The sequence below is a fragment of the Hyla sarda genome, chromosome 1 (assembly GCF_029499605.1).
Source record: "Hyla sarda isolate aHylSar1 chromosome 1, aHylSar1.hap1, whole genome shotgun sequence".
Lineage (NCBI taxonomy): Eukaryota > Metazoa > Chordata > Amphibia > Anura > Hylidae > Hyla > Hyla sarda.
The window spans coordinates 476,259,974-476,285,044 of record NC_079189.1 but is presented as its reverse complement, the minus strand read 5'-3'; the positions used below and the strand labels follow the sequence as shown (position 1 = coordinate 476,285,044).

The window sequence follows — 25,071 nt, the reverse complement described above, 5'->3', positions numbered from 1 at the left end:
ACAGACAGAAGTACAGTGAAAGGTGACACCAGTAGATAGATAAGACACCATTCACAATGGCTGAAGCCTACCCTCCTTGTAGAATGACCTCTGCATAGGTCACAGAGCATGCCCCGAAAATGCTCCCACTCTAGTAAATAGGGTCTGGTTTAGACTATTGTTTCCGATGTCGATAGAGCATTCTGCAAACCATATCTCTAAATACTGGTAAATCCAGGTTAGTGCAAGATGGTAGCCCCCATAATAATGTACGAAGAATGAAGAGAAGACTTCAATCAGTTAAAAAAATCTAGACTATACATTCAGTATACATTTAAGAACATAGGTTACTGACAAAAAAGGAGTAAGAAGGACCTTTTAACTATTTTTACCAATCCCTGTTTGTTAAAAGATTCCCTTAGAAATTAGCTGATCACAATCTGCTGGGCCCCCCAGTAATAATCTTCAGGGTGGTTTCACATGAGCGCAATACGGTTGCATTTTGGGATTCCTAGTATGGCTTTTTAGAGATTTCACAGCATCATAGATTACTAGGATGCTGTCAGTTTAGGCCATTAGACCCAGATTCAGGTAAAGACTTGCGCCACAAAAAGGTCGCTATAATGCAAAAGGATTAGGCTAGTGTGAATCCAGCCATAATCTATGGGGGAAGTAGTGTTTTATTACTCCACAGCACTGCCACATAGAAAATGAAACATTTTATCAATATAGACATGCACAAGTCCTATAGACAGCCTTAACGGGATTTATAAATTTGTATTTTCTTAAGGAGATACCCCTTTTCCTAAATATAATGGAGAGTTAACAGAAATTCTACAGGGGAAGAAAGACTACAGGGGCAGTCAAATGTTAAAGGGGTATTGCAGTCTCAGAATTTTTTTTTTTAAGTTAGTCAAGGTGCTATAAAAATAAAATAGAAAGCAGCTGCTGTATACTACAGAGGAAGTTGTATAGTTCTTTTCTTTCTGACCACGGTGCTCTCTAAAGACACCTCGGTCCACATCAGGAACTGTCCAAAGCAGGAGGCAATCCCCATAGAAAAACTCTCCTGCTCTGGACAGTTCCTGACACAGACAGAGGTTAGAGAGCACTGTGGTCAGACAGAAAAGAACTACAGTGACCCCCGACTTATGATGGCCCCGACATATGATCATTTCAACATATGATGGCCTCTCAGAGCCCATCGTATGTTGAAGGCAGCATCGACATATGATGCTGCTGTGTGTCGGGGCCATCGTACAAACAGCGCTGACAACTTCATCAACTGACAGACAGTTGTTTAATGTGCCCGTTCCGCCTTCTGTTACTCACATGCTGTCCTGCTAACTCATACAGGCTTCCACTGTGAGCTCCGTGTAAGCCCCCCCCCCCCCAGTGCAGCTATAGCCAATAGGCTATCCAGGCATCCAATGAGCTGCTGGCTGCCCTCTCCTTCCTTTCCTATAGAGCTGTAGTCGGCAGGATCGTAATGGAGGACATTCTGTCCCCCCTGAAGGTATTTAAAGAACTGTACAGTACTGTATGCGATGTCACACATCACATACAATACATATACACACTATACACCCCATACATCAATGTTTCCCTATCAGTGTGCCTCCAGCTGTTGCAAAACTATAACTCCCAGCTTGCCCAGACAGTCAATGGCTGTACATGCATGCTGGGAGTTGTAGTTGTGCAACAGCTGGAGGCACCCTGGTTTGTTAAACACTCCCCATACAATGGTCATCCCAGAACCAATTAGCAGTTTCCCATAGAGATATGTATTCAACATACAATGGTTCCGAGGCCTCAGAACCAATTACCATTTTTACATAGACTTATGTACTCGACATATGATGGTTTCAACATATGATGGTTCTCCTGGAACCAATTAATATCATATGTTGAGGGACCACTGTATACAACTTCCTGTGGAGCATACAGCAGCTAAAATGTACTGGATGGCTCTTTTTTTTTCTACTTTGGCTGCCATTAACGTCCGTTATTGTAACGAAGCATAACGGGAGTTATAACAGGCAAAGAGGATCCCATTCATGTGAATGGGATTCCTCTAACGTCCGATAGAACTCCCGTTATTGTGGCCGAAAATAACGGGAGAAAAAGACGTGTCATGCACATATTTTCTCCCGCTATCTTCCTAACGGCTGGTACACTGACAGGCACAAACGACAGTGTGAAAGAAGCCTAACTTTTTGGCACCAGTTGATTATAAAAAAAAAAATTCCACTGAGTGCTCCTTTAAGTAGCTTTCTTGTTAAAACATTTTGTAAATTTTTTCTTAATCTTAGCAAAAGGTAGGGTAAAGATGGCCATACATAAATACACACACGCTGGACTCTCAGTTATGTCTCCCCTCTCCACCATAAATATGCTTTTTTAATTTGAAAATAAGGATCAGGCAAAAATCCAACATGCTTAATCCTTCTGTGGTATCCCGGTACCAAACCTAGTTCTTTACCATCCTTAAGTCCCCTCAAGAAGAGTCCCTTAGGTCCACAGGGCTCTCCTGCAGGGCTTACCCCAGGTTATGTTATATTACGTGTATTGTATAAATGCCATGTGTATTAATTATGTTCATTTAATGTGATTGTTCATTTGTATAAAGTTGTACAAAGTGTATAGAGTGTTGGTCATGTGACCTGCAGTCACATGACATACCCAGAGTTCCAAGGGCACAAGTACCCCAGGCAACTAGCAACCAATGGGATTTAGTCCAGCGCCCTAGTATATAAGGGGCTGTAGTCTCTTAATTCTCTCTCTTAGTTCCTGGCATTGAAGAAAGCACAAAGTCCTGTACTATCCAAATTCCTCTCATCTAGGCCAAAGCCTAAAGACCAGCAGCCACTTCTAAACTGTAAGTCAAAGCTACTTCTACAAATCAAGTACCTACTGTCAAGCTCAAGTTATATCAGTAGCACAGTGGCATGCATAATTAATACAATAACTACAAATCCAAGCAAGCCTGCGAGGTCCCCTGTGTCCCGATTACCTCTGTGGAAAATGCATAACTGTAAAGACTGTTTCCTGCATATTACAAGTAAAAGTTCCAGTTACTTCAAATCCTTGCTGTGGACCTTCATTCATTGCATGCTGTTTTTGGGCTTGTTGTCGGCGGTGCACTATACCAAAACAACCACATCCTGGCTTCACGAACACTAAGGTTAACAACATCCTGCCCCCGGGGTTAATACCTCCAGACCCTGCTACATCCATTGCGACACCCCGTGGTCACCACACTTCATTCCCCAGACACCACAAGGGAAGAGTCTGGATAGACTCCCATACACATTAGATATTAAGCTGATTCTCGTGAATTCAGTGGGATCAACCAACATTTCTCCAATGTTTATGGTCACCTAATAGGTTTACAAACATAATGAGTTTTAGGCTTTTAGGTAAATCTCCACATCTTCCTTCTGTTTGGATTTTCACATGCTTAAGTTCAGACATTCATTACTGCTTCAAGTTCTTCTCCTAATATAAGTATGGTGTTGACACTTTCTTCTTAACCTTGGGACGAAAGCCTTTGGCCTGCTTTTTTTGTGAGTCTGAATCAATCTGCTGTACTCAGAATGCCAAGTCAAGGAAAAATTATATTTGGCAAAATTACCAAAATCACTGAGTGAGGAAAATGATTGAAATCCAGTGCACACCACCCCGCCCACCTCGACTACACACCAGACAACAATCTTCTGTTCTGGTTCCATGCCCTGGCCTTCAAGGCTGTGAACCAAGGTCTAAATTCAGAGCCACATACTTGACTTCCCGCAAATCGAAGGCGTGTGTGACCACAGCTGTCTCCTTCTCCTGAAATGTTCTTTCTTAATCTGACCTCTAAGTACACAATAGTCTGCCCACTCTCTCTAACAAGACTGCACCGCATTGTTCTCAAAGGCAAGCCTTTCAGAGGCTGGAAGCAAGAAGCAGTAAATGTTTACTAGAAGCCAGGGTATATCTGTACCACAATCTGATGTGGCTTTTGGACACTGAGAAGTTTCAGAGGATTTATGACTAATCCCGTTTAGATCCTGGCTTCTTTCTATTATCCGGGTGAAAGGTTACAAATAATATTTAAAGAGAGGGAATAACTTTCTTTAGTGAACGTTATAGACAAAAGGGAAATTAATAAGACCTACAATCTTATACAAAAAACTCAACTTCAAAATCTATTTTCTATCAACTGTAGGCGAAAAAGTGTATTAAAGTCTCCCTGTCTATCCAGCGATTGACCTATTGATATGTCTATAATACAACAATACTTACCGTACTTATCTGTACTGCATGTACAGTAGATTAACACCAAGGACATGCATAAAGGTACAACCTGTTCCCTATGACTTTTCTTCAGTTGTCACTTGGCCCATAATGTATTGTTCACAGCTATTATATCTTTTGGGAGGCAGAGGTATGAAATGACGACAGCTCGGAAATGCTTGAGACCTGCTGCTGGCAGCTGTTGGTCTGGATGCCAGGCTGGTGAGATATCTATTGTTAGATCTGCTCCCAGAGGTTGTGGCCTTTTCAATTTTGCATGCAGGACCCACATTGTGATCCTGATCCTATGATCTCCTTTTGATGCATTAGAATTTATGCCAAGCATAAGTATGACTCTAGTAATGTTAATCCCAAAGACAGACGGAGAAAGAAGTGGCTCAGTTGCTAAGGGACAATTGCTTTAATAATGATTCTCAGAATTATTTTAGTGCTCTCTTTGGGTTCTTCATATCACAGACTTTTTGTTAACTTTGAGTTGAACATTTTGTGTTTCCTGTGCTGCAATATTTCATTCTGTTAGCACAAGTGCCTACTCTTTGTAAACTGAAAATATTGGCTGTCTCAGGCTATGTGTATGGTTTGGCAGAGGTTTTATCCCAGTGTTATCAGGGCTTCCACAAAAGCAAGGTTTTTCAAATATTAGACGCAGAATAACACAGCAACAAAACCACAATGGCTAGGTTCACATCTGCGTCAAAGGTTCTGTTAAAAAAAAATGCCTGAAGAGGATTCGGTACTGCTGTTACTTACTTTGTCTTGCTCCTAATAAGGAGGAGTGGTATGAACCTAACCTTAAATGGGCTCTGTCAGAATCAAAAACGTTTTAGATGTCATACATTTTGGCAAAACATTAACCTGTCTGATATACTTCATAAAAATGTAATCTCTTATTTATAGAAATCATGGGTTATAAAAAAAAAAAAAAAAAAAAAACACTACTAGGGGTCCCCATACCATTGAGAACATAATCCTGTTCGTCTGAAGCATCATCTATTTCCAGTCTGAAGCACTGACTGGGACAAAGTGGTACTAACAGTCCTCTGTGCTCACTCCTGTCTATCAACTGCAGCATGAAAACAGATGAAGGGGTTACAGAGCATCTTGCAGTGATTAGATGAAGAGACCCAGCCCCACAAAGCAGACTCAGGGAGGAAGTGAATTCATGGTGAGTGAGGGTGGGCTCAGTGCTTGCCTGGGACATGCCCCTTCCTGAGCAGTGGATGTCAGAATGTGTGAGCAGCATAGAGGGATTTGTGAGCCAAATACAGAAGCTAGACACATAAAAATAAAATGTATAGAATCTACTGACATATTGAGTAACACATATAAGTATTATTTATTTTTGTGGCTTGATAGGTACACTTTAAAGGGATTTTCTCATTTTTAGTTTACATGGGATTTTCTCTTTTTTAGTTTAAATTAACTGTCCACTTTGGACAGCAGCTTTTCATAAAAAAAAAAAAACAAACACAAGAAATCATTTCTAATCCACTTAATGCCTCCCCATTTCCAGATCTCTGTTTGCAGTCAGTGGATGAACACATTTTTTTTTACATTGAGAGGCTAACAATCTGTACTGATCTTGATCTGCTCTTGGCCACGAGCTGGATGCAGATGTATGGAGACATCACGAGATGCGAGGTGCTGACTCCTCGGCTCTCTGTCGCTTATTTCTCTAGTTATTGTTTTTTTGGATTCATTAAATTAGAAAATGCCTACAAAGCTTCCACAACACTACATATAGTGACACCTCTGCTTTCATCTCTATTTACTTAGTACTTGTTCTCCTCACTCATTGAATGACTTATATGATATGATATATGATATTAGAGAAAGAGAGAAGAAATATAAATGAAAATTTCTGGACACTTACAGTCAAACAGGATGATACGTCCATCCCCTCCACATGGTTGTGTATGATCCCCAAAACAGACACTGTTGCAGTCGGTGCTTGGCGTCTCTCCGTGTTTTCTGTAATCTGCATTATTACCACAGAAGCAAGCAAACCCCGACTCCAATCCAGCATACTGGGAAAGAGAGAAGAGAAATATTAGTGCACCATACTGCTAGTATCACTGCTCGGTAGTGGCATTAGGCACAACATGTGACCGCCATCCCTGACACCTCATGAACAAAGAACGGTTGGGACTGGTAAAGCATTTGCAGTGGATTGGTTAGGTAGTTATTTTGTTTTTTTTGCTATTTTATAACATTTGCAGATTTTTCTTTTGTCTAAGAATTGGACAGTGCCTTTATAGGAATGATATTGTTGTGGTGTATGCTCAGGATAAGCCATAACTGTGCAAGGAACTGCAATAGAGCCCCATGCAATTGATGTAGGTGCACTTCAGTTCCCTGCATGTTGGGAGGTCAAGAGTTTTGCAATTTACTGTATAGGTAAATACTGCAAAGGAACTTGAGTGCTGTGACTTCTTCATTCTATAGGGCATGGGGTCCTAGCCATATGCCGTCAGTCTGGTTAAAAGACCTTTCACATTTTAGCAGTTATGTTTTGGAGATATAGATGACAGATAGAAAATAATAAAACATAGGCAGTGATATATCGACCAATGGAGTATCATTGTACAACCAGGAACACGTCATTCAACAATACAGTAAATCTGTAAGATGGCCCCCAAGACTTATATTTACAGTCAGAGACATCAATTCATGATTTGCTGGAATGACATTGCACAAAAAATCTATTCAAGTTGGAAACATTTTATTTTTAATATCAGCAACACCTTTAACATGAGAATGCAAAAAATGTCTGCACCCTTAAAATGAGCAGCTCATAAATCATGGCTGAAACGTCTAATTCTTGTAAAATATTCCCTACAGCCCAGTGTTTTGAAATACGGCATCTTTCAGCGAAGTGGCTGTAAATGTCACGCCAAGGAGACTGCTGTGGACACAGTGTAGGGATTTACACTTGTACAATAAAAAAATGTCTGTCATCTTTACACCTGTCTTATTTTAGCTTCAGGTGAAAAAAGCCTGTATAGGTGCAACTCTGACAGGTACCCTAAAAACTGTATGAGGCCCCACATCTAGGCCATGATGACTTCACAAGCCCCCATATGAAAGTATAACTTACCACATAGAATATCTGTATATATGTGATAAAAGAAACGTTCCTTTTTGTAGTTAGATTTCTCTGTATAACCATAATCATATTACAGTATAATTCTGCACGATATGTAGTTCTGCCATCACACCACCCACATATAGAACTGCTGTTCTGTTCTGTCCATTAATGAAAAGTGTCTGTACCTAGTCTAGAGCATTACTTCTAGGTTCAGACCATTCAGTAAGGGTAAGGCCAGAATAGACAGAGAGAACCTCTTGTGAATGTTTCTCCCGGGAGAAGTTCAAGCCTCTTCAGTGTCCTGTATCCATGTTTAAGTCATGACTGCTTATTACAAGTTACAAGTCTTGTTCTAGTTGTGGGTTCCATCACTAGAGACAGATCTGGACCGCATGTATGGTATTCCCAGCAAAGCATGGTATTTAATCTCTCTTGTCCAAGAGATCATTTCCAGTCCAAGCTTTGAAGGCAAAGTGCTCAAGTTTCCTGCTCCAGAAAGTAGCAGGGAATAAAGCTAGGGGAGAGTAAAGCTGAACAAGGATCACTCTGCATACACTAATTTCTTCAGTGAACCTTCTGTGTGGCTCAACACATTTGCAAATGTCCTTGTGTATGTCCACATAGGGTATTGTACTGCAAACCTGTGAGTTAAAAACACCAGTATTTGTACCACAGTAAGCCTTCCAGAGTAGAGCACTCATCGGACTGTATCCTCTCAGTATACATGTTGAAAAAGCAACTCTTCAAGGGACAGTGACCAATTATTCATTCATCTGTTCTAAAAAAAATGTAACATCTCATTCTGTACTAAAAAGACTTTGTTATCTCCGGATTTGCACAGATGTTTTCAAGTTGTTTTATCCAACTGTCCGGAGTTATGTTTTCTGCACTACACACCACAGGAACAACACCTTTGACTAAAAAACTTGTTGAGCTCACAGGGAAATATCAGGTCAGCTACAACACCCAGCCATGTGACGTCACCATCTATCCCTAGGGGACTAGTATAGCCAGCTAGCCAGCACTACAAATTCCCCTTGTGAGATCCATCAAGGTTCTATGGGCTCCCCCCAAAAATGGGAAACAGCTGATGTGTCTGCACTCCCAATAGCTCTATATATATATATATATATATATATATATATATATATATATATATGAAAGTATTTGCTCTCTTGGATCAAAGTGGAGTTTCCATGAATTCCTGCTAGTGAGGGATCTGGATGTGAACGGGGCAAGATGGCGGTATGGTAAACATTCTACAGGTTGCATCCTCATTCTGAATGGTAGATGTATAAACTGCACATAGTGCTATAATACATGAGCTCAGAGAAGTCATGCATGTTTGACACCTATCTAGGTATGTAGCAAGGAGAACCATGCCCATGTATGTGAACATTTGTATGAGCATTTTCATATAGTAACAGGCCTAAAATATCCCATGCTAAAAAGCCTTATATATTCTAACTTTATGAGTCAAAGCTAAGTAAGCTAAATTATTTATACCTGATTCGTAACAGTAGGTAGTAGGACTATTTTTTAACCTTTAACAAATAGACCAAAAATAAATAAATAACAAACTGTATATATATATATATATATATATATTCTAATAGCTCAACCTTGTAACGTTGTCTTCGGCACATAGTAATGCAGGTCTGAATTGTCTGCTTATTGGATGTCTCTGTAATGCCAGTCAGAGGGGGTGGGTTTCCATGATCTTTGAAGCATCCCAGGTTCCCAGGCACTAGAAATGAATGGAAAAAAAAGTTTTTTTCTTTAAGATATTTGTCATCAGACAGACTCTTATTATTTGACTCTCTTATTATCTGATGAAATGAAATATTAGTGGGTGCAACTGGAACTTCTATGTTCGCCCTCCAATTCTTAGATCAGGAAAGAAGAAAGCATTTACATGTTCTTGACTGAATTGTTGTACGTTGGACTTTCAGCCAGTCATAAACACCAAGAGGTATTATGTATTTCAATGCTTCCATCTTTTTGTGGCCTGGCATTTAGGTATGTACATATGCACCCACTATCTCACCCCATAAATGTTTAGTGTTACACGCTCTAGGTTCATTATGGTACATTACATATGTAATTCCTGTCTCATTTCTTGCAACCAAAGACAAGATTTTCAGTCATATTACAACCGCCACATTTGTAAAAAGAAAAAAAATGTTCATAGGCCTTAGGTGCCATTGTACTCTATCCATTATCACTGAACAAACAGCTCTGATTTCTAAAGAGTCCTTCATTCATCACATTCAGGCCGAATTACCGAATTACTCGCTCAACTACTATGCCTAGAGACAAATACAGTAGAAAAGTTTTTGAATGTATTTACTTCCTTTCCAGACCTTCCATAATAGTAATGATACAATATGTAGTGTCCCAGAAATGCATGACAAATCTGTACACAGGCGCGCTAGTCCACTAACCATGAACATGTCTTTTAGGTGTCTGATACATTATGTGCCTATGTGGATTATTTTATAGTTTTGCCTTGCTAACCCCATCATCTAACATTTACAATGGATATTTTCCAGTAGCGTGTTCTCCAGACACTGGTAGCACAATGGGACCAATTAACTGTAATAGAACATCACTAATAGCTCATAGGTTACATGGTGCAAAATTCTGTCTTACGACTAAGCAATACAAATAAACTAGACAGCAGTAAACCCAGGGAAAGGGCAGCAAAACAAATCTTTAAGAAAAGATAAGTGTAACTACTTAATTAGAATTTCCCTATTAAAAGAGTCAAGAACGAAATTGAACACAGTCACTGGGGTAAACATATCAAAACTGTGCATTCACATTTGTGCTTGTGTGCCACGGATCCGGCTCAAAATCATCTGCCATCGTATCCATGCTTGGATCGGCGGGGGCTTATTCAATCTAATGACGACACTGAAGTCACCTTTGCCGATTCTGAGCTACTTCAGACAGATCTATGCCATGGAGGCACAGAATGTGATGTTAATGCGCCCTTAAAGAAGAGATCTCATTTTTGCCAATAGGAACCAATCTGATCACAGCTTTTATTTTTCCAGAGCAGATTACACAATGAAACATTTCTCATTAGATATACTATAAATGAAAGATTCTGCATAAGCAATGTCAAAAAGGAAACCCACAGTTACTAAGTATGGTTATTCCTTATGGGTATAGAACTGAACAGGACTTTTCACGAGCTTGGAACCCTTAGGCCATATTCACACGTCTGTAATGTCCATGCTGAATTCCACATTGGAATTCTGCTGGAGATTCCGGAGCAGCAATGCGATGTGCCCACGGTGGAATCTCTGCACCAGGTGTTTCTGGCACAGAAATTCTGATTTCCGCGTCTGCAGAATGGACCGGTTCATTCTTTCTGTGGACTCCACATGGAATGCATAGCCGTCTATGAGACGGTGCATTCCCGTGCATTCTTCATGCCGGCATATTATGTCAGCACCCCCAGTCTCCGAAATGCCCACACGGAAATTCTCCGAAATGTGAACATAGCCTTAGAAAATAAGTCACACTTTTGGAGCCTAGTGCACAGTTATTTTTTGTATCTTCATTGTAGGTGCTGTGGCTGTTTGAATGGGACTGTACTATTAGACCAGACACAGTGACCCTTATTGATGAGCTGTACTATCTGTGTAAAGAATAAAAGGGGTCCCTGTACTCACTGAAGAGAGCACCTCTGATTTATGGCATATCCACAGGAGTTTTCATAAATGTCCAATAGATACAGGTCCCATTATCTCATGATTGAGGGTTCTTGAAAGCAGAAAACAGCTGAGGTAATTACCATTGATTTTAATAGTAGTTGCGCTTAGGCTAGGATTCCACTTGTTTTTTTTCTGGCAGTTTTTGGAGATCTGCCACTGCAGTTTTTGAGCCAAAGCCAGAAGTGTATTCAAAAGGAATAGGACATATAAAGGAAGGACTTACACTTCTCCTCCCTTATGGATCCACTTCTGACTTTGGCTCAAAAACTTCAGTGGCAGTTTTCCAAAAACTGCCAGAAAAAAAAAACAAGTGGAATCCTAGCCTTACAGTGTAGCACAGTTCATGCAATTCCCATTAACCTCTATGGAAGTTATGCCAACTATGTCAAACAGCTCGGTCAATTGTTTTTAGCTTAAACAACCAGTTCAGAGGTGGTCAAAGGTATGTGATCTTAAGATGCAACCTAAATCTACCACATATTTATAGCATATGCAGTACACTGCAAATGTCCAGATGGAAATACACCTTTAATCCTGTATAGATACACATTGATTGAATATCATTATACCGGTGTTGGTATTAACCATAGACAGTCATAGTTTTTTTTTTATTTTATTTTTTTTATTAGAAATAATTGCTTTGTATTATTCAGTATTTATCCAGTTTCTTCTATTGGCATATGTACCTGATACACATCATGATGCCGTCATGCAGCAATAGAAACCAAATGGATTGTGTTCTTGGGCAGATAATTGTCCGTGACTGTGGCATGGTTGCCTCATTGGAAATGCATGGTCTGCATTGCGGTATCCTAAACACATTTTACAATACAAAAATCTTGGAGCTGCTGTCCAGCTGGACACAGCTGCATTTCCAATCTGTGCTCACTGAACTCTGTTTCCCTGGTTTATATCCGTTATTTGATGGATGCCACTGAATCCTTCCCTAGCCATAGTTTACTAGCTGCCCACAACATGAACATATTGACATGTATAACAAAGGGAGATTTGGGAGATTTGATTAACATTTTTTACTTTGGGGCTTTTATATTTGGAAAATATTCCTTAATAATTGTGGAATGCTTTGTGTCACTATAGTTCATAAGATGCTATCTTCAGCCTGGACTCTGGCGTTCTTGAATAGTGCTGGTCCCCACCTTTTCTGCTAGAGGCTATTAGATAATTCTGCTGCATACCAGAGATTATTCTATAAACAAGTCGATGTGCTGTGACGCAGATGCATTTACAAGTGTCCATGAGATCATTTTGCTGCTCTTGGTTTATTAAGACATTTTGACAGACATCAATAGAATACGAGGCTATAAGATAAACACTAAGGAACAGCCTTTGCTGGCACTATATACAGAACTGGATTGAATTTTTGCACAGATACATAACTTTAAGCTACGTAGGAGGCCCAGAAGGATTATCGCACAAAAAAGGAATCATGTAACAAAAGTGCATTTGTGTGTGATGGTTGAGCTGAGATTAGTCTGAACCTGTCAGCAGTCATGATCACTGAACCCAATCCTCCTCTAGCATGATATGAGAACCTTCACCAATCTGCTGGGATCCTAACATAGCTGTAGAAATCCTGGAGCTCTTCTCACATATTGGTTACAGCACTGACCTCTGCTTCTAATCAGAGAAAAAGTCTAAACTGCTCGCTCTACGGTGGTGGATGAAGCTTGGCAAGATCTATTGACAGCAAACATATGTCTTCAGAGGCCTAAAAGATTCTACTGGTCAAAACCTTTAGAGATCTACACAGATACTAGATTAAAAGAAGACATTATCCAACCATTGTTACCCCAGGTGATGCCAAGAGATAAAAAAATAAATACGATTATGAAACAGATACCTGCATCAACATTGTATACTGTTGCTACCAGTAACTTTATACTGAATACTGGATTTTTTGAAGAAAAATGTTTAATACCTAAAGTGTCTCTGTCATTATAAAAAGACTTTTGACGTGTCCCAGGGGGATGTTGAAAGTTCTGTTGGGAGCCTAAGGGACTCGCAAGACGGAGATTGCAGGGAACCAGGATATGAAGCCCATAATGGTTCTCTACCCCGACTATATCTAGAGATTCCCGGGAATCTGAACACTCTGACCCTTGACATGCTTGACATGCCCCTGCGACAAGTCCACATTTTTTTATGAAAGGGTCACTAACATTTTATTGCACCAACAGCGATTGGAACTATTTACTAAAATAATATTTGTTCATATCTTCACACTATAAAGATGTGACCATACCTGTGTCTTCTCTAGTTACCTGCTCCCCTGAGCAAGTGTAGAACCAGTTATACAGCCTCGTCCTGTAAATGACATGTATGGACGTGACTGCAAAGTACCATCGGTAGTCAGAATGTGTGAGAACGGACATTAAACAGGAATATCTTCGTTCTGAGGCTTTGTTTTTTTTTTCATTTTTAATCATTATATTGGCATATTTCATATTTAAAAATGTTTTCAGTTATATGGTATTATTGGAGAAATGTAGAAAAAAAAGGATGGAGGATGAGGGCTTATTTTATTGGATATCTTAATTTTTAGATTATAAAGTAGTAGAGTAGACCTATTAAATATTAGTATACACAGGCATCTAGGACACCACTGGTGTTACGCCGAGCGCTCCGGGTCCCCGCTCCTCCCCGGAGCGCTCGCTTCACTCTCTCCGCTGCAGCGCTCCGGTCACGTCCTCTGACCCGGGGCGCTGCGATCCCGCTGCCAGCCGGGATGCGATTCGCGATGCGGGTAGCGCCCGCTCGCGATGCGCACCCCGGCTCCCCTACCTGACTCGCTCCCCGTCTGTTCTGTCCCGGCGCGCGCGGCCCCGCTCCCTAGGGCGCGCGCGCGCCGGGTCTCTGCGATTTAAAGGGCCACTGCGCCGCTGATTGGCGCAGTGGTTCCAATTAGGGTAATCACCTGTGCACTTCCCTATATTACCTCACTTCCCTTGCACTCCCTTGCCGGATCTTGTTGCCTTAGTGCCAGTGAAAGCGTTCCTTGTGTGTTCCTTGCCTGTGTTTCCAGACCTTCTGCCGTTGCCCCTGACTACGATCCTTGCTGCCTGCCCCGACCTTCTGCTACGTCCGACCTTGCTTCTGCCTACTCCCTTGTACCGCGCCTATCTTCAGCAGCCAGAGAGGTGAGCCGTTGCTAGTGGATACGACCTGGTCACTACCGCCGCAGCAAGACCATCCCGCTTTGCGGCGGGCTCTGGTGAAAACCAGTAGTGGCTTAGAACCGGTCCACTAGCACGGTCCACGCCAATCCCTCTCTGGCACAGAGGATCCACTACCTGCCAGCCGGCATCGTGACAGTAGATCCGGCCATGGATCCCGCTGAAGTTCCTCTGCCAGTTGTCGCTGACCTCACCACGGTGGTCGCCCAGCAGTCACAACAGATAGCGCAACAAGGCCAACAGCTGTCTCAACTGACCGTTATGCTACAACAGTTACTACCACAGCTTCAGCAGTCATCTCCTCCGCCAGCTCCTGCACCTCCTCCGCAGCGAGTGGCCGCTCCTGGGATACGCTTATCCTTGCCGGATAAATTTGATGGGGACTCTAAGTTTTGCCGTGGCTTTCTTTCCCAATGTTCCCTGCATCTGGAGATGATGTCGGACCTGTTTCCCACTGAAAGGTCTAAGGTGGCTTTCGTAGTCAGTCTTCTGTCCGGAAAAGCCCTGTCATGGGCCACACCGCTCTGGGACCGCAATGACCCCGTCACTGCCTCTGTACACTCCTTCTTCTCGGAAATCCGAAGTGTCTTTGAGGAACCTGCCCGAGCCTCTTCTGCTGAGACTGCCCTGTTGAACCTGGTCCAGGGTAATTCTTCCGTTGGCGAGTATGCCGTACAATTCCGTACACTTGCTTCAGAATTGTCCTGGAATAATGAGGCCCTCTGCGCGACCTTCAAAAAAGGCCTATCCAGCAACATTAAAGATGTTCTGGCCGCACGAGAAATCCCTGCTAATCTACATGAACTCATTCACCTAGCCACTCGCATTGACATGCGTTTTTCTGAAAGGCGCCAGGAACTCCGCCAAGATATGGACTCTGTTCGCACGAGGCGTTTCGTCTCCTCGGCTCCTCTCTCCTCTGGTCCCCTGCAATCTGTTCCTGTGCCTCCCGCCGTGGAGGCTATGCAGGTCGACCGGTCTCGCCTGACACCTCAAGAGAGGACACGACGCCGTATGGAGAACCTCTGCCTGTACTGTGCTAGTACCGAACACTTCCTGAGGGATTGTCCTATCCGTCCTCCCCGCCTGGAAAGACGTACGCTGACTCCGCACAAAGGTGAGACAGTCCTTGATGTCTACTCTGCTTCTCCACGTCTTACTGTGCCTGTGCGGATGTCTGCCTCTGCCTTCTCCTTCCCTGCTGTGGCCTTCTTGGACTCTGGATCTGCAGGAAATTTTATTTTGGCCTCTCTCGTCAACAGGTTCAACATCCCGGTGACCAGTCTCGCCAGACCCCTCTACATCAATTGTGTAAATAATGAAAGATTGGACTGTACCATACGTTTCCGCACGGAGCCCCTTCTTATGAGCATCGGATCTCATCATGAGAGGATTGAACTTTTGGTCCTCCCCAATTGCACCTCGGAAATTCTCCTTGGACTTCCCTGGCTTCAACTTCATTCCCCTACCCTGGATTGGTCCACTGGGGAGATCAAGAGTTGGGGGTCCTCTTGTTCCAAGAACTGTCTAAAACCGGTTCCCAGTAACCCTTGCCGTAACTCTGTGGTTCCTCCAGTAACCGGTCTCCCTAAGGCCTATATGGACTTCGCGGATGTTTTCTGCAAAAAACAAGCTGAGACACTACCTCCTCACAGGCCTTATGATTGCCCTATCGACCTCCTCCCGGGCACTACTCCACCCCGGGGCAGAATTTATCCTCTCTCTGCCCCAGAGACTCTTGCCATGTCCGAATACGTCCAGGAGAATCTAAAGAAGGGCTTTATCCGTAAATCCTCCTCTCCTGCCGGAGCCGGATTTTTCTTTGTGTCCAAAAAAGATGGCTCCCTACGTCCTTGCATTGACTACCGCGGTCTTAATAAAATCACGGTTAAGAACCGCTACCCCTTACCCCTCATCTCTGAACTCTTTGATCGCCTCCAAGGTGCCCACATCTTCACTAAATTGGACTTAAGAGGCGCCTATAACCTCATCCGCATCAGAGAGGGGGACGAGTGGAAAACGGCATTTAACACCAGAGATGGACACTTTGAGTATCTGGTCATGCCCTTTGGACTGTGCAACGCCCCTGCCGTCTTCCAAGACTTTGTCAATGAAATTTTTCGTGATCTGTTATACTCCTGTGTTGTTGTATATCTGGACGATATCCTAATTTTTTCTGCCAATCTAGAAGAACACCGCCAGCATGTCCGTATGGTTCTTCAGAGACTTCGTGACAACCAACTCTATGCCAAAATTGAGAAATGTCTGTTTGAATGCCAATCTCTTCCTTTTCTAGGATATTTGGTCTCTGGCCAGGGACTACAGATGGATCCAGACAAACTCTCTGCCGTCTTAGATTGGCCACGCCCCTCCGGACTCCGTGCTATCCAACGCTTTTTGGGGTTCGCCAATTATTACAGGCAATTTATTCCACATTTTTCTACCATTGTGGCTCCTATCGTGGCTTTAACCAAAAAAAGTGCTGATCCCAAGTCCTGGCCTCCTCAAGCAGAAGACGCCTTTAAACGACTCAAGTCTGCCTTTTCTTCGGCTCCCGTCCTCTCCAGACCTGACCCTTCCAAACCCTTCCTATTGGAGGTTGATGCCTCCTCAGTGGGAGCTGGAGCTGTTCTTCTACAAAAAAATTCTTCCGGGCATGCTGTCACTTGTGGTTTTTTCTCTAGGACCTTCTCTCCAGCGGAGAGGAACTACTCCATCGGGGATCGAGAGCTTCTAGCCATTAAATTAGCACTTGAGGAATGGAGGCATCTGCTGGAGGGATCAAGTTCTCCTGTTATTATCTACACCGACCACAAGAACCTCTCCTACCTCCAGTCTGCCCAACGGCTGAATCCTCGCCAGGCCCGGTGGTCTCTGTTCTTTGCCCGATTTAATTTTGAGATTCACTTTCGTCCTGCCGATAAGAACATTAGGGCCGATGCTCTCTCTCGTTCCTCGGATGCCTCAGAAGTTGATCTCCCTCCGCAACACATCATTCCACCTGACTGCCTGATCTCCACTTCTCCTGCCTCCATCAGGCAGACTCCTCCAGGGAAGACCTTTGTTTCTCCACGCCAACGCCTCGGAATCCTCAAATGGGGTCACTCCTCCCATCTCGCAGGTCATGCGGGCATCAAGAAATCTGTGCAACTCATCTCCCGCTTCTATTGGTGGCCGACTCTGGAGACGGATGTTGGGGACTTTGTGCGAGCCTGCACTATCTGTGCCCGGGATAAGACTCCTCGCCAGAAGCCCGCTGGTTTTCTTCATCCTCTGCCTGTCCCCGAACAGCCTTGGTCTCTGATTGGTATGGATTTTATTACTGATTTACCCCCTTCCCGTGGCAACACTGTTATTTGGGTGGTCGTTGATCGATTCTCCAAAATGGCACATTTCATCCCTCTTCCTGGTCTTCCTTCTGCGCCTCAGTTGGCTAAACAATTTTTTGTACACATTTTTCGTCTTCACGGGTTGCCTACGCAGATTGTCTCGGATAGAGGTGTCCAATTCGTGTCTAAATTCTGGAGGGCTCTCTGTAAACAACTCAAGATTAAATTAAATTTTTCCTCTGCATATCATCCCCAGTCCAATGGACAAGTAGAAAGAATTAACCAGATCTTGGGTGATTATTTGCGACATTTTGTTTCCTCCCGCCAGGATGACTGGGCAGATCTCCTTCCATGGGCCGAATTCTCGTATAACTTCAGGGTCTCTGAATCTTCCTCCAAATCCCCATTTTTCGTGGTGTACGGCCGTCACCCTCTTCCCCCCCTCCCTACCCCCTTGCCCTCTGGTCTGCCCGCTGTGGATGAAATTTCTCGTGACCTTTCCATTATATGGAGAGAGACCCAAAATTCTCTCTTACAGGCTTCTTCACGCATGAAGAGGTTCGCGGATAAGAAAAGAAGAGCTCCCCCCGTTTTTTCCCCTGGAGACAAGGTATGGCTCTCCGCTAAATATGTCCGCTTCCGTGTCCCTAGCTACAAGTTGGGACCACGCTATCTTGGTCCTTTCAAAATTTTGTGTCAAATTAATCCTGTCTCTTATAAACTTCTTCTTCCTCCTTCTCTTCGTATCCCTAATGCCTTTCACGTCTCTCTTCTCAAACCACTCATCCTCAACCGTTTTTCTCCCAAATCTGTTCCTCCCACTCCTGTTTCCGGCTCCTCGGACGTCTTCTCGGTCAAGGAAATTTTGGCTGCCAAAAAGGTCAGAGGGAAAAATTTTTTTTTAGTAGACTGGGAGGGTTGTGGTCCTGAAGAGAGATCCTGGGAACCTGAGGACAACATCCTTGACAAAAGTCTGCTCCTCAGGTTCTCAGGCTCCAAGAAGAGGGGGAGACCCAAGGGGGGGGGTACTGTTACGCCGAGCGCTCCGGGTCCCCGCTCCTCCCCGGAGCGCTCGCTTCACTCTCTCCGCTGCAGCGCTCCGGTCACGTCCTCTGACCCGGGGCGCTGCGATCCCGCTGCCAGCCGGGATGCGATTCGCGATGCGGGTAGCGCCCGCTCGCGATGCGCACCCCGGCTCCCCTACCTGACTCGCTCCCCGTCTGTTCTGTCCCGGCGCGCGCGGCCCCGCTCCCTAGGGCGCGCGCGCGCCGGGTCTCTGCGATTTAAAGGGCCACTGCGCCGCTGATTGGCGCAGTGGTTCCAATTAGGGTAATCACCTGTGCACTTCCCTATATTACCTCACTTCCCTTGCACTCCCTTGCCGGATCTTGTTGCCTTAGTGCCAGTGAAAGCGTTCCTTGTGTGTTCCTTGCCTGTGTTTCCAGACCTTCTGCCGTTGCCCCTGACTACGATCCTTGCTGCCTGCCCCGACCTTCTGCTACGTCCGACCTTGCTTCTGCCTACTCCCTTGTACCGCGCCTATCTTCAGCAGCCAGAGAGGTGAGCCGTTGCTAGTGGATACGACCTGGTCACTACCGCCGCAGCAAGACCATCCCGCTTTGCGGCGGGCTCTGGTGAAAACCAGTAGTGGCTTAGAACCGGTCCACTAGCACGGTCCACGCCAATCCCTCTCTGGCACAGAGGATCCACTACCTGCCAGCCGGCATCGTGACAACTGGCCTCAAGAGCTATATGTTGCTCTCTACCACTGCTGTGTCTGATTTCTGTGCTATGACTATATGCACTAGCAACTGACATGATTACAATCATATTTTAGCTATTGGACAATTCCAATTTCCATGGTATAAAACTACTGTCAATTTTACACTAAAGTATCAGCAAATTAAAAGCATACCTGTCAGTGCCAAAAAGAAAAAAAGTGATACGTTACTCAGTACCTAACCTTGATCATGTACATATAATTTCTATGTGCCTAGGACCTATATATCCCTAACAAATAGCATTTTTATGTAGCTCCCTTGCTTTTTGTTCTTTGCTTGTGGAGGGGGCATGTCCATCTCTCTCCCTCACTGTGGATGACTTATCTGCTCTGAGTCTGGGAGCAGCCTGGCAGTCCGCAAATCACTGCACAGTAGTTTTATTCATACATTTTCTGGCTGTTCCTAGTAAAGCTGGATGCTAATCAACATAGCTGTCACTAAGTGTGTCACAGACTCCTGAATCAGCTTCTTTGTCATTCAGGAGTCAGAGAAAGCTTTCGCTGTTCAAGCATACTGGGAGCAGTAGTTTTAGATTGTAACAGCTGGACTGTGTCAGAGCAGTGTTGCATTTAGCTGTTGTAATACTACAACTCTCAGCATGTCAACACATTCTTTGTCTGTAGTTTTGCAAGAGCTAGAGGCACACAGCTGGAGAATATACAGCTCTAAAACAGAGTTTGTACCCCTGCTGTTGCAAAACTACAACTCCCATCATGGGAGTTGTAGTTTGGGAACAGCTGAAGGCTGTAGTGGTGCAATGGTGATCTCCTATACTGGACACCAACACACTTTACGGCCGGTATCCAGTATGCTGCAAAATACTGAGTAGTCTGTCTGCATAAAGACAGATGACCCCTAGTGGCGGCTATTTTCATTTTGTATTTTTTAGTAAAATTTAAAAAAATGTTTTTAAATAAACGAATATTGAAAAAAATAATCGTACCAGTAGTACTACAAAATATAAAAAGTTTTTCATAATGACAGTGCCTCTTTAAGATTTTTTTATTTTATATATTTGATACGTCTTTCCTCTATTTCTGAGTTCAGTGTGGAGATTAGTCCCTTGAATATCATTTAAAGTTGCAAAATATGAACGGTTGTTTAAAAATTAGACAAAATGAGAACATGATAACAGGCACTATTACAGGACAGCTCTGGCAAGTTTTAAAGAACTGTGACTGCCTGTATGAACAGATGTACTCTCAGGGTTCATATTCAAAGAATAGAAGGAACCACTCCTTTTTGTTAGCAAAAACAGCCATCTTGCCCTATTTGTGCCAGGCCAGATGAAGCCCAAATAGTGTGGAACTGCTGCCATAGCTTCATTTCTTCTGAACCCCCTGTAAATCTCTCCCCTGCTAATATGTAAGTATTGTTTAGATATGAAGAAGATTGGATGAGCTGCCATCTCTTTACTACTATGGATTGAATTTATGTATAACAGACTATTTAAGACTGTGCACCATCATATCTCTGACATTATTCAGCATATAGCACACAGTGCACTTTTTGGGATTGAATAGTGGCAGTGCCGAACAATAATCTGTTTCTGTGCATGCTGGATATCTGGGGATTGGCAGGAATGTGACTGCCTTTTAAGTTTCTGCTTATTATGAGGACTGAATGCCGTTAAATGTTGTACCATTGTCTTCCTCCATTAAAATACCAATAAATAATACAAAAAAATACATGGTACTTAAGAATTCAAGTCTGTGGAATTATCTCTTGCATTAGGGTTCTTACTGATTGTGAGTCCCTGCACTCTTTTTTAATCCTGTTTTTCTGATGTAAGGTAATGTTGGTATAGTAAGGTCATCCATATGGTCCAATAGTTTAAATATACCACTATTAGGCATTTATTTTACACATTTTAATTAAAGGGGTACTGCGGTGGAAAACAATTTTTTTCAGATCAACTGGTGCCAGAAAGTTAAACAGATTTGTAAATTAATTCTATAAAAAAATTGTAATCCTTCGGCACTTATCAGCTGCTGTATGTTCCCGAGGGAGTTGAGTTGTTCTTTTCTGTCTGACCACAGTGCTCTCTGCTGACACCTCTGTCCATGTCAGGAACTGTCCAGAGTAGGAGCAAATCCCCATAGCAAACCTCTCCTGCTCTGGACAGTTCCTGACACGGACAGAGGTGGCAGTAGAGAGCACTGTGGTCAGACTGAAAAGAACAACAACAAAGAAGTCAACTTCCTCTGGAACATACAGCAACTGATAAGTACTGGAAGCATTAAGATTTTTTTTATAGAAGTAATTTACAAATCTGTGTAACTTTCTGGAACCTAGATAAGCACATATTGTGTGTTTTCACTGTTATTGTTTGGTGGACAGAATTCTACTCATATGGAAGAATGTGTTGAATATTAAAAGAATGTTGGCTGGAAATGTGAATGATCTAATATTTGTGCCGGTGGAATAAAGTTCTGGTGGTATTCACTGTTCTCCTAAAATTCAGATCAACCCATTGTGATTGGCCAGAAAAGTGTCAGCACTGGTGGCTGTCCTTGAGATGATATTCCTCGTAGCCGCTTACAATCTACGCAGTATTTATGAATGCCAGGCTCAACTCATCTGCTGGCAGGGGGGATAAAACTACTTAGTAGAAGTCTTTCTGGCGGAGAGGTCCTGCCGGGATAACGCTATATGCTGATACATTCATTCTAGGCTCCATTCAGCACATTTACTATATTATATCACCATTACAACTATCAGGAAATGACAGGTTACAGCAGAGATCGGCTTTTGTCTGCCTACCATAAAATGTAATTATACGTTTATATAGACACATGCAAAATATCACGCTTGAATTACACCATGGAAATAAACAAATCTTTTCACCACTGTATTATTCACCTAGACAGACCTCTAGCACCTGGATACAGAGGTACTTTCAGGACACCAAAAATCTCATCCTCCTTTCTCATTCATCAACTATTTATTTAGTATTGTGCAACATATTATAGATGCCATCCCGGTCTAAATAAACTGTCAAAATGGAACAATGTTATCTGTAGATGTCCTAGATAAGAAAATATAAAAATGTTATTGCACATTAGGCAGAACTCAAAAGAATACACGTTTACTCTTCACACTGACAAATAGTGTTGAGCGGCATAGGCCATATTCGAATTCGCGAATATATGGACGAATATTCGTCATATCTTCGCTAAATTCACATATTCATAATATTCTCGTTTTATTTTCGCATATGCAAAAATTTGCGTATGCAAAAATTAACATACGCGAAAATTAACATATACAGAAATTTGCATAAGTGAAAACTCGCATATGCAAACATTTGCACGCCAGTCTCACACTGTAGTATTAGAGCCTTCTTTACACCACACAAGCTGGAAGCAGAGAGGGGTGATCACTGTGATGTGTACTGTGAAAAAAAAAAAAAAAAAAAATATTCGTAATTACGAATATATAGTGCTATATTCGCGAATATTCACATTGCGAATATTCGCGAGCAACACCACTGACAAATTGCAGAGTGAATATTCCATTTAAACACTGGTTGTACCTATTACTTGCTTATTCAAGGATGAAATGTATTTTCGCGGATTTCCTCCTAAAATTATATAAAAAGGCAATTCACATCAGTAGTTCTAAATAAAATATATTTTCCTGGGCCCTATATTTCCCTGTTATAAGGCCCATTGTGTACTCCAATACACATGGTATTGAAGGGGACGGAGTCACTTATTTACATATAAAAAGACATATTTTATTGGTATACATTAAAACAACATAAATACACAATAGAAAATATCAAATGGGAGAGAGAATCTCCTCTGGATAGAGAAATGAGCGCCACTCCAGAGAAATCCACATCGCTAATATATATCATAGGCATACTACAAGGTAACTGTACCCATATTGCAAATATCCCCAAGTGAAAAAATCTCTCACTTATTGTATGGTGCAAAACTTAGAGAACATATACAAACCACCAAACTTAAACACAATACACTGTGGACAGCTGAAATTATGCCACCCAACACACATTTCGGGATGTCCTTCGTCCTGGGGGGACGTATGCCAATAACATATACGTATTGTATTTTTTTTATATGTAAATAAGTGACTCCGTCCCCTTCTTGTGCAATATTCCTTCTAAAATTAGCCAATCTGTCAATGCGTTTATACACCTAGGGATGTGCACAGACATATTGGGGGGTAGGGGCTCAAATAGAAAAAAAGGGCACTTTTGTAAAAGCCTTACATATGTTAAGACAACACAATTCTTGAGGTTAGGGACCTCCAGAAGCTGAATGGGACCTGCATCACCCCAATCAGTAAGAGCATTATAGGGCAGGTGCATTACAGGGGAACTCTGGAGGAAATTTTTTTTCTTCAAATCAACTGGTGCCAGAAAGTTAAACAGATTTGTAAATCACTTCTATTTAAAAATCTTAACCATTCTAGTACTTATCAGCTGCTGTATACTACAGATATACTGCAGACAAATTTGTGAGATTCTTTCCAGCCTGACAACAGTTCTCTCTGCTGACACCTCTGTCCGTGTCAGGAACTGTCCAGAGCAGGAGAGGTTTTCTATGGTGACATGCTTATAATCTGGACAGTTCCTGACATGGACAGGGGTGTCAGCAGAGAGCACTGTTGTCAGATAGAAAATAAATTCACAAATTTCACGTTTTTATACAGCAGCTAAAAAGTACTGGAAGGATCAAGATTTTTTAATAGAAGTCATTTGCAAATCTGTTTAAAGGAAATCTGTCATCAGAATCACCCGCACTAAAACTGTTACACATGCGTGTAGTGCGGGTGATCCTGATTAAAACGCTTCTTACCTCATTAAAAACTGTGCAGTGGTTCGCCAGATATCTTCATCTTTAGTTATATGATATTCCCAGGCTTGGGACTCAGTGGGAGGTCCGTAGCATCAGCACGGACTCGCTTACGTCCTTTTCGCCGGGCGGAGCAGCTGCCCGGCTCATGAATATTCATGGCTGCCTCATCGCAGTCTTCCTCCTGGTGTAGGTCACGTGGGTAGCGCCGCGCATGCGCCACGCGCCGTACACCCGGAAGCGGCGTTCTCCTGTTTAGATAGATATGCAGGAGAATGCCGCTTCCGGGTGTGCGGCGCGCGGCGCATGCGCGGCGCTACCCACGTGACCTACACCAGGAGGAAGACTGCGATGAGGCAGCCATGAATATTCATGAGCCGGGCAGCCACTCCGCCCAGCGAAAATGACGTAAGCGAGTCCGTGCTGATGCTGCGGACCTCCCACCGAGTCCCAAGCCTGGGAATACCATATAACTAAAAATGAAGATATCTGGCGAACCGCTGCACAGTTTTTAATGAGGTAAGAAGCGTTTTCACCCGCACTTCAAGCCTGTGTAACATGTTTAGTGCAGGTGATTCTGATGACAGATTTCCTTTAACTTTCAGGCACCAGTTGATTTGAAAACATTTGTTTTCCACCGGAGTACCCTTTAAACATACATCTCTTGAACTGTTGTGTAAGTAGACAGATTCTGTAATGGAATCTATACTAGATATAAAAGACATAAATAAAACTAGCAATACAAATAAGACGATGGTAGGCCGAAATGGTCTACATCTATATTACACACAAACTATTATTCTAAGGGCTGGATTTTTGGACAGTGGTCAGCTGAAAAAAAAAAAAAAAAAAA

General features: G+C 42.8%; 1 protein-coding gene across 2 annotated transcripts in view; it reads right to left on the bottom strand.

Annotated features, from left to right (window-relative positions):
- KREMEN1 (kringle containing transmembrane protein 1) overlaps window positions 1-25,071 on the bottom strand; it is a 149,830-nt gene that overhangs the window by 14,720 nt on the left and 110,039 nt on the right. For both annotated transcript variants that reach the window (XM_056537222.1, XM_056537223.1), the window contains exons 4-5: window positions 8,989-9,113; window positions 6,152-6,305 (exon numbers count right to left, since the gene is read on the bottom strand). In XM_056537222.1, coding sequence (XP_056393197.1) covers window positions 6,152-6,305; window positions 8,989-9,113 — 279 coding nt within the window. The remainder of the gene's footprint in view (window positions 1-6,151; window positions 6,306-8,988; window positions 9,114-25,071) is intronic.